The sequence below is a fragment of the Podarcis melisellensis genome (genome assembly GCF_964234715.1).
Source record: "Podarcis melisellensis genome assembly, chromosome: 14".
Taxonomy (NCBI): Eukaryota; Metazoa; Chordata; class Lepidosauria; order Squamata; family Lacertidae; genus Podarcis; species Podarcis melisellensis.
The window spans coordinates 47701923-47719426 of record NC_138546.1 but is presented as its reverse complement, the minus strand read 5'-3'; the positions used below and the strand labels follow the sequence as shown (position 1 = coordinate 47719426).

The following is a 17504-nucleotide window of genomic DNA, read 5'->3' as shown; positions in this document are numbered from 1 at the left end:
TTTAATGGGTTATGAAACAGATTCATCTAATGAGATACGTCTACTTAATGACTGAATTTATTTCTGGGTGCAGTTAGAAACTTCTCAAGTGCAGCTACCTGACAAAATGAAAAGTGGTTTGTAAGGCCATCTGCTAGGAAAAGCTGTGCTTCTAACAGTTTCAAACCATCTGATATTCTAATAATTTAGAAAGTTGTGATACAGTTGAAACCCTCAACTACAGTACTCCCTTCATGCAGCCGTTCTGCTTTTATTCTTAAATAGCCCATGTAAAGATTGACATCTTTTGTCAGATTATTTGTTTAAACAGAAAGGAATTATATTCACAGAAGGCAAAAACAAAACACAATTTTATCACTCTTGTTATTTTTATTGCATACAAAAAAATAGTTTTGAGCAAGTTTTTAAAAAGGGATTCAATGTAGACTATTGAGTGTTATGTTCCAGCTCAGTGATTATACTTTGAAATGTATGGTGATGGATCCAGGCTAGTTTACTCTGTGTTTTGATTCTCTTACTGCATGCCTAGCTGTAACTTTCAAAACACAACTGCTCCTGCACGCCCACTTTTGACAATACTATGCCAGGAAATGCAACCAGCTTCTCTACTGCTCCTTTACCCACCCATGGGAGACAGGGGTGCTCAGGATATTGGTGGTGGCAGGTAAGGGAGCCTAGAAGACAAAGGCAAGGGTCCTTGAAGGTAAATGTGCCAGACCTGCCTTCAGGCTTACACCCCAAAGTCAAAACCTTCAGCTGATCTCCCTCAACCCCGCATTATGACCTCACAGGTTAGTAATGTCAGCCTTTCATCTTTTATGTCTATCATTTTAGTGTGAGGATTGCAACATCCCTCTAGGATGAAGAGCTGTTTGACACTGGAATAGACTTTTTCAAAAGGTGGTGCACTCTCCTTCATTGGAGGCAGTGGAGTGCAGTAAAATTTATGGGAGTATCACATCTCCCTAAGCCAGCCAAGAGCTTCCCAAGCTTTGGGAAGGAGGTGCCAGAGAACACTTAAGGGACTTTGTCCCCTAGTCCACTACCTGGAGGTTATTAAAAAGCAGTTGGATGACCATCTGTCAGGGATTCTTTAGCTGTAATTCCTGAATTGCAGGAAGTTGATGACCTTTGGGGTCCCTTCCAACCTTTCAATTCTATGCGTCTATGAGGAAAGCCTGGATATCACTGTCCCTTAGCAAAAAAACCCAACCCAAGTTATATGAATCTCTAGACCAGTGTTTCCCAACCTTGTGCCTCCAGCTGTTTTTGAACTACAACTCCCATCATCCCTGACTAGCAAGACCAGTGGCAAGGGATGATGGGAATTGTAGTCCAAAAACAGCTGGAGGCACAAGGTTGGGAAACACTGCTCTAGACCATGGGTAGGCAAACTAAGGCCCGGGGGCCAGATCCAGCCCAATTGCCTTCTAAATCCGGCCCGGGAATCAGTGCGTTTTTACATGAGTAGAATGTGTTCTTTTATTTAAAATGCATCTCTGGGTTATTTGGGGGGCATAGGATTTCCTTCATTTCCCCCCAAAATATAGTCCGGCCCCCCACAAAGTCTGAGAGACAGTGGACCGGCCCCCTGCTGAAAAAGTTTGCTGACCCCTGCTCTAGACCTTCCAAAAAGGAATTAGCCATGTCTATCAAACAATGCAGGAATTGCATTCAGGTTTCAAAAAACACCCACACCAAAGCCAAAAGGTGTTCTTAGCATCACTCAAGAATCTATAATGTGCTCTCTCTTTGAATCCTAAATAGCTGCAGTGAATTTTGCTGGAATCATCTCTTCATTACATTGCATTGTGTTCCTTTTGTGATGCTACTATAGGCCTTGAAAAAAATTAGCTATATGTTGCCAGCTTCCTAACATACTGTACTAGAAAAAATCAGTCCCCATTAGAACTTGATTAAGAAAGCACAGTATGCCCACAGTAATTAACAGCTTGAAGTTATCTTGATTGAGGCATAATGAATGTACACAATAGCACTCCCTTGTTCACCTCAATTGGAGAGTGATATTGAAACTATAACCAGGATTGGGGGGGGTGCTTTGGCTAGCCTTAGTCCAGTAGCATTTTTTCCTTTTCCTGTACTTCTCTATTCTGCCCCCCACCAGTGGGCACAGACATGTGACTCTCCAGGTTCAGAGGTAGCATGTCATGCATCATTGGTGGGTAAGAAGTGCTGTTCAAGGAAAATAAAGTTCAAAACCCAGCCTTTTGGGCTAGTTTTATACTAATTTGGATCAGGGCTTAATTTTGCAGCCAACATCACTGTATATAATAAAGACTTATAACCTGTGTCTTTATGGATTTTATTGGACTCCAGCTCCCCTCAGGCCCAGCCATCATGGCCTGCGGTCAGGCACAATGGGAATTAGGTCATTCACCCCTTGTACCTGGGGGTGGCTGCCTTAGGGCAGTCAGTACAAAGCTAGCAACAGCATTAATAGTCTGATTCCTAACCCACCTCCCAAATTATGCGAATTGAACCTTAGAAACAACACAGGAGACAGGTGGATTCAGCTAACTTTATTAACTGTAAAACTAAATTAAAAAAAAAAACCACCCAGTTCCCATGACAGGGCAAGGGACTTTTCAAAGTTCTATGAAGTCATGGATATTTGCTTTAGGAAGTTAAATTCAAAGTCTTGGTTTAATCTTTGTGGCTGTTACCCCAACCCCCAACCCCAATTTTTGTATTTTTGTATTTTTTTTTACAAAACCAGCTTGTGCAGATCTTTAGATGAATTTAGCATTAAGACTGAGGAGCAAACAAACAAATAAAAACAGCCTGTCTTTCCCCCCTGTTTTCCTGCAAACTTATTTTATTCAATCTGCATGTATCTACAACCCAGCTAGTTGAAATCAAATATTTAGTGTTCATTAGAGCTGTTTCACAGCAGCAAAATATTACGTTAGAGAAATTCAAATTGCTAGACATAAGAAAATGGTACATACAATCGGACAGCAGTCTAAATGTTTTTAATATTGACATTCAAATATATCTGCATTGTGCTGAAGGTTTAAGAACATGAACATTTGATCTGAAAAGGATGATCCAATAATGGGTTATGCCATTTGAAATCAAAGGATCGATCTGAAGGTTATGTTCCCAGTTATTTATTATGGATGGTGCAACTTGGAACGAACAGCGCCTGCAGAGCTCTCACAAGGCTCCCATTCACTTTCAGGAGGCTTGTGCAGGAGAAGTGCTTGGCGTCTCTCCCCAACACAAGTATACAGCAGCTTTTTCCCCTAATTAAGGAATGTCTTAAAAACACAATAATATCCTTTTTGATCTTTATACATTTAGAACTAAAATACATGATTAAATTAAGGACTCTGAGGTTAGTATTGAGTGAAATCATACTCTGAATAAGCCTGACTCTATGTAAAAAAAAACCAAAACAAAAAAACCACACAATTCTATTTTCTAAAGCAGATAATCTTGCCTGCAAGTTTGGAGAGGTCACTAAGCCCATAACATGTGCAAAGAAATGCAATACAAGGAACCATGCAAAATGTACAGGAAAATGTGTTAAGAGGAGGGAAAACTGTACGGTCTAAACAAACAAAAGAAAAGCTTTATAAATACACTGAACTGTAGGTTTAGCATTAGGTATACCATAGAGCAGACAAACAGCACTCTAGCAGGTTCAAATGCTTCCAACATCTGCACAGGTAAGTCATGCCATCTTTGGTTGACTGCAGTACCAGGAAGGATGAGCGTGAAGGAAGAGAGCAAGAGGTTTTAGGCAAAAGGGTGTCAACTTTCGCTTGGCAGCTGAGCCTCAATGTCCACTCTGCAAATGGGGCACTTCTTGTTTGTGATCAACCACTGATCTACACACACTTGATGGAAGAGATGCATACATGGAAGACGCCTATGAACAAGAAAAATGGAAGGAGAGAGGTCAGCACTTCACAGGCAAGAATGGCTACCTGAAAACATACATGATAAAAAAGGTCCTCCGTTAAAAACAACAACCCTACTTTATTTTATCTCACATTTTAACCATGAAAGTCAGAACTTTTCCCCCCAAAAGGTTTGCAATTCCCTGGGTATTATATGGTGATCTGAGGGTGTACTAAAAGCACACGGCCACAATAACGCTAGCACCCCAAACACACTAAATTAGATGGTTCAAGATGCTGAACTGAAACAGTAGAGCAGAGCTTGTCCTAAGGTCTGTCAGTGCAGAAGAGTTGACACTGTCTGTGACAAGGAAAGACTGTCCCTGACAAAAGGGGATGTAGGGGATTTTCTTTTTATCAATAGCAGAAGTATGCAGTCTTGAAGATGGTCAAAGGCATGGGTGAGCCATGCCCACTCCTTCCTACTAAGCACTTCTCTAATCACATGCAGTGCACGCACCCTAGTTCTGACATAATCCTGGCAGCGGCGGTGCAGGCATGCACTGGCTTCCAAGCATGGGAAAAGCACAAAGGAAGTCGCCTTAAACCAAGTCATACCACTGGTTCGTCTAGCTCAGTACTGCCTACAGGGTTTCAGGCAGGGGTCTCTCCCAGCTTTACCACCTGGGACCTTTTGCAAAGCAGGTGCTCTACCACTTAGTTATGGTCTGTCCACATCATGTTTAAGAAGTGTTTAAACACTTATGACTCCAGGTGAAGCACTACAGCAAGGAAGAGCTTTTCAACAACACTCAATGTGAAGGTGGCTACATGAAACTCAGTCTTTTCTCAGTTTTTGGACTACTATAGTGTTAAATGTTATTTTTCTGTTTTAAGTATGTTTCGATGATATGTTCCTTCTTATTGAAACATTATAAATATTTCAGTTTTTTCACTTCAAGCCCTATAAATGTCAAAAGGGCAATACACTACAGTCCTGTTAACTGATGACCTCTAAAAATCCTGTTAACAGTATTTTCTGATGACAGTTCATTATGTACTGATGACAACTAACTGGGACTGGAACAGACTGAATTTCCAAATGCATCTAGTAACCCTCAATTTTGAGAAATATAACATTTCTAAAATGGTTTTTAGAACGCCAGGGATTTGGTCCTGGCTTGGGGTTTTGTTTGTTTTTAGTTATTTACCTGACATCTTCACCTTCCTCTAATATAGATAAACAAATGGTACATTTTTCCTCTGTATCTTCCTCAGTTCCTTCCTCCCCATCTTGTTTGCAGTGCAGTTTCCTCTGTGAGAACCAATCAGTTGTTACCTTATTAGCAGAGATGACATTATTGGCAAACTGAGTAAGATCTGTTTTATGCACATTTATCAGTTTTGTTATGACTGCATTGGAAGTACACACATGAAGGTTTTAACAAAATGCAACAAGCAGGCTAAGCAACCCATCCGTTTCTAGCCTCCCCACAATCATTTTAACAACATATTAAACTTCAGTGATTAAATTGGCATAGACATTTGCAACAACCTTAACAAGTTAAGAAAGCTAAAGAATCTAAAATTAAAGGGAAAGCAGTCCTGGACAACATTACATTAGAAAACTAAACCAATAGTGATGATGATGTCTGGGGCTCCAATCCTAAAATATGCATCGGTGTATAATCCTGGGGAAATAGTGCAACAAGCTGGCACAAACTCATGTGGTGCAATAGGCAGGCCTGATAATTGGGCTGAAAAGCTGAGATTTCAGGTCAGCTGACGTTGGTGGCTTTAGGCAACTCTTATTCCCCAACTCAATTTCAGCACTATAATATAAACTAAAACTCCACTGATAGGATTGCTGAAATTGAAATTACTACAAATCACTTTTGCATGCTACACGATCAGCAGACTTGTATTACATGTCTGTTTTTGTGGCTCTACCTTTTGGTTGATCAAATGTCCCTACAAATACAAAGAGCACATCAAGGGAAAGGAGAGGTTGGACTTTCCTGACATGCTAGTTTGTATGTGTTGACATTTGATGGAACTTGTCCCTCTCACCTATTTATTAACAATTCTGAACTTTTAAAAGATAAAACAATGTAAGGCTCCAGAACTGTGGATTGAGTAAGAACTGCATTTTCAGCTCCTTAAGGAGAAGCATCCAGTAGCAGTCCTAGGCCAGCTACACTTACAAAACATGTCATTTGTCACTTTCTATAAAAGAGCAATCTAGTCACGATCTGAGGAGTACATTCTTAAAAGGGTGTGTGTTCTATTTTCTATTATTTACAGATAGGTAAATAAGAATTTGTGGAACTAATATTTGCAAGTTTAGTTGTCCAAAATGTATTCCCACCCCTCCACATGGCCCTAAAACAGCCCCTAAGACATGCTCACCTTCTTGTATTTGTGTGGATATGTGCACCTTTCAATTGTCCCTTGCGAAGCTCCACGATTCACATTTCCTAAACGTTCTTCCAGATGAATTAATTCCTGGAATCAAGGAGGAACCGAGAGAATTCAATATCTTGGTCCTCTCACTTAATCATTTATTCATTCTTCAAATGGCAAAACAGTTGTCTCAACTACTTAAATTTACATGCATGTTATTTGACAAGTAGTATGTAAGCAGTTTTCTATTTCTGATCTCTTCTAATACCACAGGGGTCCTTGTCAATCACCAGTCCCTCTTGCTGCGAATGGCTTACCTGCTCTGATGTCATAAAGAGCTCAGCATGAGGTGGTTCAGTGCTTAAGGGGGTTCTTGAGTCCCTACATGGATAGGGAACCTGTAACTCTCCAGATGTTGATGGACTCCAACTCCTCTCAGCCCCAGCCAGCATGGCCAATGGTCAGGTATGCTGGGAGTTGTAGTCCGGCAATATCTGTGGAGGGCTCAGGTTCCCCATCATTGCATTAAGACTCTGCAATCCAAGGTCTGCAAATAACCTTCATGAAACAGACGCCCTCAATCCCCTTGTCAGGGCTCCACAGGCTTTTGGAAGATACCTAGTTGGTTCAAATAATGCCAGCTCAGCTTGCTGGTGAGCAGTCGGCTTTACTCTTGTGCTTATGCACAGGATGGTTTGTTGCATGTTTAATAATGATGGTAGGATGACAATAAAATGCACTGAAAAGGCTGCGCTTCCTGATTCTACAACAAGAAGAGCACCAAGGCTTTTGGCTGAAACACAGTAATCAGTTTTTGGCCCCAAGAACACAACTTAAATTGAAAGCACTTCCTGAACATGTTTCCAATGTACTAGAACAGTCTTCCCCAACCTGGCACCCACAGGATGTTTTGGACTGCAACTCCCATGAGCCCCAGAATGATACAGCCGTGCTAGCTGGGGCTGATGGGAGTTGTAGCCCACAACATCCAGAGGGCACGAGGCTGGGAAAGACTGAACTAGAACATTAAGAGTTCATTAACTCTCTGCATCCGATGTCTTAATTTCTCTGATGTGCATAACAAACTTCAGCTGCAAACGTGGCCCAGCTTGACTTAAGCAAGAGGACTGACAGTTTAACGCCAACTGTCCTCCTCTTCAGCAAGCCACCTCAAGCAGCACCACATCCTCTCAACATAAACATTTATTGCAGTGCATAGTCCATTAACTGCCACCTACTGCTGCATAATAATAAAAAGTATTCTATGCTTTTTAAACACCAGCCTTGTTCCCAAGGCATAATTAAAAGGCCAAAGGTCATTAAAAAAATATAATCTAAAACCAGATTAGTTTACATTTAACTCTGCAATGTACCCCTCCCCCGTGTCCCCTCAAGCAAAAATCCTGCCACATAGCCAGGTTTATTCTATTACAAACCTCAAAATTGCCCCTGAAAGGGCCTCTGAATGAAGTTCCATCCAATCCCGATGAAATGTAACGAATGTGAGGGTAGCCCGCCATGTCAGGAACCTATTCAAATAGCAGAATGGAGTTAAATCTAATTGCAGAACAGTTTCGAGTATTTTACTGTCCATGTTGCAAAAATACAGAACCCTGCTGCTTTGATTCTCATCAGCAATTGACAGAATCCTGGAAGATGGTTACCCTGCCATCCCTTCTCTTTTTGTAAGGGCTCCTAGAAACAAACTCTTTCAAAGAAGGAAACTATTCTGAACATGGTCTGAACTGGTCCAGAGGATGACTTGTTTTCACCCAACCAAGACTTAAGGTGTGAGTATTTCAGAAACATTTTAGCAAATTATGTGCCTCAAACATAGTAGACATGAAATCTAACATGATGATGGTTATTATAACAAAACTTGCAAGTTATCTAAGAACAAGTCAAGGTAGTTCCTTAGCTAGCCAGCTTCATGCATTGTTCGCATATAATTCAAATAGGCATATACCTTATGGTCTTAAAAGGGCAGGGACTCCTTCCAACAATGATACAACACTTAGAATAAACTGCAGTTTGAACTGACTGTTGGTGTATGCCTCCCCATACACAACCTCACCATGTTATTTCAGAACCTACACACACACCCCGTTAGAAATTCCAACACTTTTTTATGGAAAGGTGAGAACAAAAAACAAACCCCAAAGGGAACACAGCAAGCCCCTTCAACAGAGAAATCCCAATGCACACTGTAAAGTCAGTAAGAGTGCAGCAAGCAACCCCCTTTCCAAGAATGCTGGCCTAACATTTGGGGAGCAGTATTCACCAGCCTGGTACTTTCCAGATGTTTTGGGCATACTGGCTGGGCTGATAAAATATATAGTCCAAAACATATTGAGCAGCAGCAGGCTGCTGATGGTGAAGGCTGCTTTTGCAACATTGCTGGCTCCAGAATATCATGTCCCCTAAAAGGCCACAGAGATCTCAAGTTAAAGTCATCCCACCAACAAAGCAAAAATGAAACAACGGACATTCGAGTATCCCTTCATTCCTAAAACAAGGAAGTAGTCAAAAGAACTGTAGGTTCAGAGAGTTTTCACCACAGCTACATGCCTATCAGATGGATTCCACATTCTGCACTTCCTCACAAGTTCAAGCAAACCCCAGGTCCTCAGATCCTTTAATTATTGAATTAAGATGCAAGAGAGGTCACTGGATAGGAAAGTGGGGACTAAATCTTTAAAACAGCAAGTGCTCAAATCAGGGTGATTTTCTGTCCTTCCAATGACCTGGAACTAACCTTAGCAGAAATGACACCTTCCCACTTGGCTGACTAACTAGAGCACTTCTAGCCTACTCTTATGCATAGTAAAGAGAGCCATCAACTCATAAATCCAGAAATTTCCTGGAGACCAGCCATAACCGGTGCAACTCTACTTACACAGACCATCCTTCAGGACTTTGTAAGAAAGGCACAAATAAAAATTTTAATTCCTTTGTCAACCATCATCTGATCGCACCTCTTTTGCTTTTCCAACAGCAATTTTCTATTTCGTTTAGGTAAGTGGTAGTCTCTGACATTGACAAGTTGCACAGGGTCAAAGATAGTGATCCATAAGCCACTTGCACAGTTACGCTAAGTGCTGTACGACATTCACAACATTCTCTGTAAACCGAGATGAAGAACCTGTGGCCCTCTAGATGTTACTACATTACAACTCCCATCATCCCTGACCACTGGTCATGCTAGCTGGGTTGAGGGATGTTGGGAGTCCAACAACATGGGGCCATAAGCTCCTGTTGTAAGAGAACCTGACAATCCAGGTGCTATCATTTTAACTAGCATTTCATCTAGCACATGAAGAAGAAAAGCCAGCGACAATTTCCTTTCTAATTCAGGAGCCTAAGCAGTCAAGTAATGCCATTGGAAAAAAGTTATTCAGGTATAAAGCTAGGCAAGAACTGCCAGAATTCATCAAAAGTGGTCTCTTCCTTTTGCATAAATTGTCTTTTTATTCTGGAGTCTGTGATCAATCTCAGATTCTGCCAAATTGCACATAAAAATTGCGGGCAGACCAGCAGCAAATAACCATCCTTGCCCTTCCTGTAATCTCAAACCCCAATAGAGGGGGTGCTAGAATTCAAAACTACTTCCACCAACCACATCAAATGTGAAATTAAACAGTAGCAAAAGTAACTAGAAGATAATCTTCTTAGCACTTTCCAGTTAATCAAGGAGTGCTGTAACTTAGCCTTGCAAAGTGAGTTATAAACTAAGCAACAGCAACAACAAAATCAGATGCAGAGTGTCAATGTACTACTGGCTAATTTAATTTGGGTTATATTCTGATTTCCAAGTGAGAAATGTGGGCGAATTAAACCCAATACAAGTCCCTGCCAGTTAGGACAGAGATGCAGAACAGAAGATGCGGGACAAGAACTCCTGCCATCCCATGCTGGCTGGGGTTGATAGGAGTTGGGAGTCCAACAACATATGGAGAACAACAGGTTTCCCAGCCCTGGATTAGGAAGCCCACCTTTTTCTTTTTTCACAAAAATCTTTGTATATGTTAATGTTCCCATGAACAAAATTTCAAATGAAATGGAAGCAGGGATCACCTGCCATGGACTCTGTGACACAATCCTCACTCTTTTCAGAAGGGAGGAGCTGCGCCCAGTGGCTGCTGTGCAGCAGCAAATGTCAAATACTGGCCGTGGCTTCAGAGCTGTTCTCCTTACCATTAAAGGAAGAGCACCTATTTGCAAGTGGTGAAGTCGAGGAGGTGCGTGGTAGTGAGCCAAGTGAGGATGCAGCGGGCCTGGAGGGTAGGTAGCTGCAGTCACTCCTGCTTCGATTCCCAGCTCCCTATTGGGGGAAGGAGAGAGTTCACTTTTAGTCAGGCTAGTTCCTGTCTTCTAGGCAGGGAAGGCAGCAACACCTTCCTTATTCAGGGAATGAAATTATTTCACAGCAGCAATAACTTTGACTCATGACTAAGAGTTCTGTGTTGATTATAGGTTTATTTCTAGGCCTGGATCAAAATACCTGTTTTCATTCAGGTTTGTTAGATGCTTTCTAAAGCAAAGCCTTCTCAGGGAGGCTTTCATAAAACGTAAATGAAACATACCAGCCTTTCCCTACTTGGTGCTGTTGGAAGCTGTTGTCCAAAACAGGTGAAGGGGCTGAGAAAGGCTGCAATATGCAATATGCCTACTCATAAAATACAATTACTAATTTACCAAACAACCATTGTGTAGTGCAATATAACCCCTGCACAGACAAAAACAATAAAACAAAAACAAAATTAGTAGCACAGGACTTGTAGCACACTTGTGAGGATAAAATGAGAAATCTCTCACAGTTGCTTTGAGGGAAAAATAGGACACAGATGCAATAGATTAAAAACAAAGCCCGTTTAAGGAGGAACTCAAAAACAACTCAAAGAAGCATTTGCAGCCTTTACAAAAATAACCGATCTACAATAAACTAAGAATTTATTTTTGATCAGTTGTCTCTGCAAGTATGATGAACAGGGATGCTTTGCTATAACTTCTAAAAGCAAAGGTTGCTCTGACATGTTTTGCTGATGTAAATCAAGAGAAGGTAAGAGCTTACTAACCAGGCAGATCTCTCTGGTGCTTGACGAGGGTGGGAAGACATTGTCTGTGGTACATGAATGTGATGTCCATGGCCATAGTTGGGATGCATCCGGTGAGGATGTGGCGGTGGTCGTTCATGTGCTCTCCTGGGGGGGGGGGAGCAGGAGTATTGAAACCTTAGGAATGCAAACCTTTTCTCCTTTGTATATTATCTCACACTGCAGCCTAAGGGTGATAGGTTTCTCTGCTTCCATTTCTGAGCAGCCTGCTTCATTCACAATCTCCCCACCCTGTCTCAACCAAAGTTCAATCTGGTGAAGGCGAGGAGAGAGATTCCTCACGGAGAAGTATGTCACATAGAGGAGGGAGAAAAGTTGTTTTCTGCTGCTCCAGAGAAGCGGACACGGAGCAATGGATCCAAATTACAAGAAAGAAGATTCCACCTAAACATTAGGAAGAACTTCCTGACAGTAAGAGTTGTTCGACAGTGGAATTTGCTGCCAAGGAGTGTGGTGGAGTCTCCTTCTTTGGAGGTCTTTAAGCAGAAGCTTGACAACCATATGTCAGGAGTGCTCTGATGGTGTTTCCTGCTTGGCAGGGGGTTGGACTCGATGGCCCTTGTGGTCTCTTCCAACTCTATGATTCTAAGTACACGGCTAGTGGGGGGGGGGGGGAGATGCTTGCGGACAAATAGTCCTTTGTTTTTGATTTTTTCCCCCTTTTAACAAGTTTTTAACTTTCTATAATTTTATTGTCTGGTTTTATGTTTATATTGTTGTAAACTGCTGACATATATTTTATTATACAGTGATACAGAATAGTTTAAATAAATAAGTGTGAGAAAGGCTGTATACAGTGGTACCTCGGGTTAAGAACTTAATTCGTTCTGGAGGTCTGTTCTTAACCTGAAACTGTTCTTAACCTGAAGCACCATTTTAGCTAACGGGGCCTCCCACTGCCGCTGTGTCGCCGGAGCACAATTTCTGTTCTCATCCTGAAGCAAAGTTCTTAACCTGAGGTACTATTTCTGGGTTAGCGGAGTCTGTAACCTGAAGCGTATGTAACCTGAAGCGTACGTAACCCGAGGTACCACTGGACATGCTTGACACAGAATATTTTTACTATATAAAAATGGCATATTTCTAAAATGATTCAGATGTATTGAACTTCTAGACTTTAGGTGGCCTTTGCCTATTTCCCATTTCCTAATAACTAAGCCTCAGTTACTTGAGCTTTTTAATGAATATCAAGTGAAAAGCCCTATCTCAATTACCATTCCTTTTTAAAATCCAGAAACTGGATGGAGTTGTTGTGATGTAATTATTCAAAATGACAGAGGCTGACATTTCAATTAATAGCAGTTCCATTACAGCTAAACATTTGAGTGCAGATGATAGGTTCCTGTTCTTAATGAGATTTGCTCCCAAGTAGAAGTGAGTCAACTATTTACATCCATTCATGTCTTGAGCTTTCTGCTCAAATTAGAGCCCAGGGAGAAGGAGAAGGATGGTGCAGCTTTTAGACCTTACATCACAGCAAATACCAGTTAACCTCCCCCACTCCCCAATCCTTTCTCCTGAGTTTCCTAAGAGTCAGTGTAGCGTCCTGATTATAGCACTGGCCTAAGGTTGAGGAGACACTGGTCCAACTTGTCGCTCAGCCATAAATCCACTGGATGACCCTGGGCCAATCAACCACTAGCTGCACAGTCTCATTCACAGGTTGTTGTGAGGGGGAAAATGGGTGGGGGGAGAAGCAGGTCTACCAACCTGAGATCATAGGAAGAAAGATGGCATTAAAAGAAAAAGGTAACTAGTTTACTGTCAGCTGCTGTTCAGAGGCAGACTTACAGCTCTTGGCAATTGCAACTAAGTGGGTGAACAGTCTTCCTCAACCTGGTGCCCCCCAGAAGCTTTGGACGAAAGCGTGGGGAATCTTTGGCCTGCCAGATGTTGCTGAACTACAAATCCAATCAGCCCCAGCAAGCATAGCCAATGACCAAGGATGATGTGAGTTGTAGTTCAGTAAAATCTGGAGGGCTCAAGCTTTCCCTGCTGTCAGCCCCTAACCAGCACAGCTGATGAGAGCTGCTGCAGTCCCAAGCATCTGGAGGCTGCCAGGCTGGGGGATGCAGAGAAAAAAGATCAGGCGATCTGCCTGTATTCTAAAGGATTCAGAAAGAACCTTCATTGAAGCTGTTCTGGGTATAAGCTTTCTTATATCTGAAGAAGTGTGCATGCACACGAAAAGCTTATACCCAGAACCTTACCGTATTTTTTGCTCTATAAGACTCACTTTTTCCCTCCTAAAAAGTAAGGGGAAGTGTTGTGTGCATCTTATGGAGCGAATGCAGGCTGCGCAGCTATCCCAGAAGCCAGAACAGCAAGAGGGATTGCTGCTTTCACTGCGCAGCGATCCCTCTTGCTGTTCTGGCTTCTGAGATTCTGAATGCATCTTATAGAGCGAAAAATACGGTAGTTGGTCTCCAAGGTGCCACTGGACAATTTTTTATTTATTTCCTCCTTGAAGCTGACACTCCTCTATGCCACTATCCACCGCTAGGTGGCGCCAGCCACTGCCCTGTTCCTCCTCCAGGCTAAAGCCTGACTTACGTTGGGTGCTGCATCATTCTTCTCCTTTGGACCTCCATCCTCTGGATCACCTCGTGAGGATGCAGCCTTTGGGCCGGAGATGGCGTGGCAGGGATGTGGTGGGAAATAGACTGGTGGGTGGCTGGGAGGGGCTGGGGGATTGGGGCAGCAGCGTTGGCCAACGGGTGTGGGGGCGGCGGAGGCGGGACAGGGTGGGAAGAGGCATGCGAGGATACGGAAGGGTGGAAGGGGTGGACGGGGTGAGGGATGACATAGTCCACTTGCGAAGTGGGTTGTGGCGGCTGAGGGGGGACCGGGGGAGGGGGGTTTCCATGGGAATGGGGACATGCGGCAGCTTGATGATGAAGCGGCCGAGTCAAAGAGGCATCTGAAAAGGGGTAGCAGAGAACAACAAACCCGGTTAGTTCATTACAACTGTCTGCTAAACTAAGATCATCTGCTGCTCTTGACAGCACCCCCCCCCAAAAAAAAATCAGGTGCCCATGGCAGACACTTCGCTTTACCCTGCCACAAGGTAAGGCGGCGGCACCACTCAAGTAGGGTGAGCATCCTGCCAACTGCACCACTTTGCAGAGACCCTGCCAGCTGCCAACATGAAGCTCCCCCGCCCAACTCGTATACGGACTGCAGTCATTCTTACATGACATATAATGCCGGCAGGATGCCAGAGAAGCCTGGGGTGGCGGCTGAGGCTGAGGCTGGGCAACCATGTTCGCACTGTATCCATCTATGGCAATGGGCTGGCTGGGAGTCGCGCCCGCCTGGTGCCCGTATATGGCTGTTCGGGAAGAGGCTCCTGGACAGCAGGGGTCAAAGGCTGATGCTCCGTGGAAAGAGCTGCTTCCGTGGTTCCTTATGCCATTGTTGCTTAAGTCCACTGGGAGTGCCTGCTGCAAGGAGGGAGAGCAAAACAAAAGATTATTTGAATATTCGTGGAGCTGTGATCAAAAGGCTGCTATAGGACAAGTCGCACAAAAACACATATGCACAATGCTGTCCATTAGCAAAAGACTAAATAAGCTTTTGTCTCTGAATAGTATGATTAACGTTTGCCATTAGTAAATTTAACAAGAGGGCAGCAATTAGTTTTTCACCATGAAATTGGCATCTTCCTTGTAAACCTGCTAGTTAGCAGATATAAGGAAACCCATTTGATCTCCACAAAGAGAGGAACCCAAAGAGCTACTTTAGGATTCGGAAATAAGAAGTTCCTCCTTGGGTCCAAACAAGGGCTATATTGGCCAACATTCCAGTTCAAGTCAGGGCACACATGTAGTGCTTGGGAAAAGCCATGACTGAGGCCTGCCAGCAGCAAGAGGCATGAGGGAAATCTGAGTTTCCCTAGCCAGATACCCTAATTCCAAACTCTCCCTAATACCACTTTCATCTCCACCAGCATTTGCCCTCCAGATGTTTTGGGGGTAACGGGTTGAGTGCATACATTTACGTTTAAAGCCTGGGGCCCAAATATCTGAGAGAATGTCTGCCCCCATATAGACCTTTCCTTGCCTTGAGACCTGCAGAGGATGCCCTGAGTAGCAGCCCTGAGGCAGCACGTAGTGCATTAGTATGTCAGAACATCAGAAAAGCCTGCCCGCTAGCTGAGGCCAAAGGCCCAACTAGTCCTGCACCCAGTTCTCACTGTGGCCTCCCAGGTGCGTGCAAGAAGCACACAAGCAGAACATCAGCGCAGCAACACACTCTTCACTTGTGATTCCCAGCAACTGCTATTCAGAGGCATACTGCTTCTGACAGTTGAGGCTAGCGGCCTAGAACCCTAGAAAAAGCACTCTGCACAGCACAGCACATGGAGAAACTATTATCCATAACTCTTCACCATGACCACAGTGAAGCATTCTCAACCAAACCTGCCTGCTCATGGTACGTGGTGCCGGAACTGCTACTTGATCCTGCAGGTGCCGGCACTGGGGGAGGCCTTTCCACAGGGCAGCTGGATTCACTGAAGGATGGTGAGAGAGGGACGCTTGCGTGGGGGTTGTGGTGGTGGTGATGGTGGAAATGATGGCTGTGCTGTTGAAAACAGCTGGCGTGAGGGTGCCCCAGGATGTGGTGGTTCTGCGAGGAGCCGCTGCATGGAGAATGCTGGGGGCAGCATGACGGCAGCCTTGGCATTGCAGGGGGGCCAGATTCCAGTGTTGCACTTGAGGTATTTCCTCTTGAGTCATCTTAAATTGGGAGTGAAAGAAACACGTGAGCTCAGCTGACAACACAGGTACAGTAAAAGCCAAACCTGAAAACTCTGCAGGATGTACAACTGGATTAGTCATTTGCTTATTAAAGTGAGACCACTGTGACCTGCAACAAAATGTTGCAGTGTGAAACGCTCCTGTTCACGGTACCAGTTCGTCATGCCCTGCTGCACGATACTCCCCTCCTCCACCCCCCTTGTTTTGCATGCAGAAGGTCCTAGATTCAAATTCTCAGCACCTGCAAGTAGCAGATGATGGGGAGGACCCAGAGAGCCACTGCAAGAAGAGTAGCCAGTCGTGGGCTAGACTTAGGCCAAGGTTTCAATCTCCCTGGTGTGGGATTCCTCTGCACAAACTGCATTACAGGGCATTCTGAGGCACTCTGTTTGCACTGGGCACCAGAGAAAATTGTTAAGACTCACCAGCAGCCCCTACAAACTGGATACCCTGGAATGTGCTTCAAACTTTCCTGGGGCTGCACACTGTGAGTTTAGGCACAAGTAGTCACTCAATGTTTTCAGTAAGAAACCCCAGCATTCCCAGGAACACATGCTCCCCTACTAGGATTCCAACACTGTCAAGCTGGCCTAAAGAGCCTGTGGAGTCTACCATTTGCTATCCCAGTACAACAGATTGACCCCAAACTGGGTAACACTCAGATTAAAAAAATTCACCGCAACTCCCTGTAGTACTCTCATGTCATCAATAAAAAAAATACACAGGAAGGAAACACTGGCCCCAGAAATTCTTTGCCTCTCCAGCAAAACCATGCACTACATTTTCAAAGTAGTAAGCACATCAACTTTGTGGTAAGCCAGCATTTTCACCTACTGCAGAACAGTAAAAAAATAAAATAAATCATACCTCCTGCCGGATTCCCTGCAGCCCCACTATTGGTGAGGACAACCAAAGGCTCTGGGGCCAAGGAGGACTGGCTGTTGGAGATGCTAGAAATTACGTCAGAGACCTGCTCTGAGGTCGTGACACTAGGGCCGCCATCGGATGTGGAATTTGCAGTCTGAGATTCCACTCTAGATGAAGTTGTTGGCACAACAGTGGGCTCTGTATAAAAATGACAAACAACATAAAGAAATTTAAGCACCTGCAGCCTGTTTAAGTGGGTTATGACTAAGAACTCATTTGACACACATATTGGGCAAACACAAGGCAGACAATGTGGGGTTACTGTGTGGCTGGCTGTGCCCAAACAGTACCCTTTGGTGCATAGAACCAGTGTAACAGTGATATATTTACAGCACCAACCTCAATAGTTCCAGTTATTCATATCAGGATCAGTTTAACATTGTTGTGTCAAATGTGCCCATGGGCCGCAAAAAGGCTGGAAACCCCTGATTTAT

At 43.7% G+C, this 17504-nt stretch overlaps 1 protein-coding gene across 5 annotated transcripts in view; it reads right to left on the bottom strand.

The window, feature by feature from the left end:
• Positions 1-2525: 2525 nt before the first annotated feature.
• RNF111 (ring finger protein 111) overlaps positions 2526-17504 on the bottom strand; it is a 49986-nt gene continuing 35007 nt past the window's right edge. For 2 of the 5 annotated variants that reach the window (XM_081887623.1, XM_081887625.1), the window contains exons 5-14: positions 17011-17208; positions 15809-16122; positions 14577-14826; positions 13937-14303; positions 11345-11470; positions 10464-10590; positions 7706-7798; positions 6276-6371; positions 5078-5205; positions 2526-3895 (exon numbers count right to left, since the gene is read on the bottom strand). In XM_081887623.1, coding sequence (XP_081743749.1) covers positions 3778-3895; positions 5078-5205; positions 6276-6371; positions 7706-7798; positions 10464-10590; positions 11345-11470; positions 13937-14303; positions 14577-14826; positions 15809-16122; positions 17011-17208 — 1817 coding nt within the window. In that variant the 3' untranslated portion in view covers positions 2526-3777. The remainder of the gene's footprint in view (positions 3896-5077; positions 5206-6275; positions 6372-7705; positions 7799-10463; positions 10591-11344; positions 11471-13936; positions 14304-14576; positions 14827-15808; positions 16123-17010; positions 17209-17504) is intronic. The other 3 variants (XM_081887624.1, XM_081887626.1, XM_081887627.1) reach the window with 3 other exon arrangements.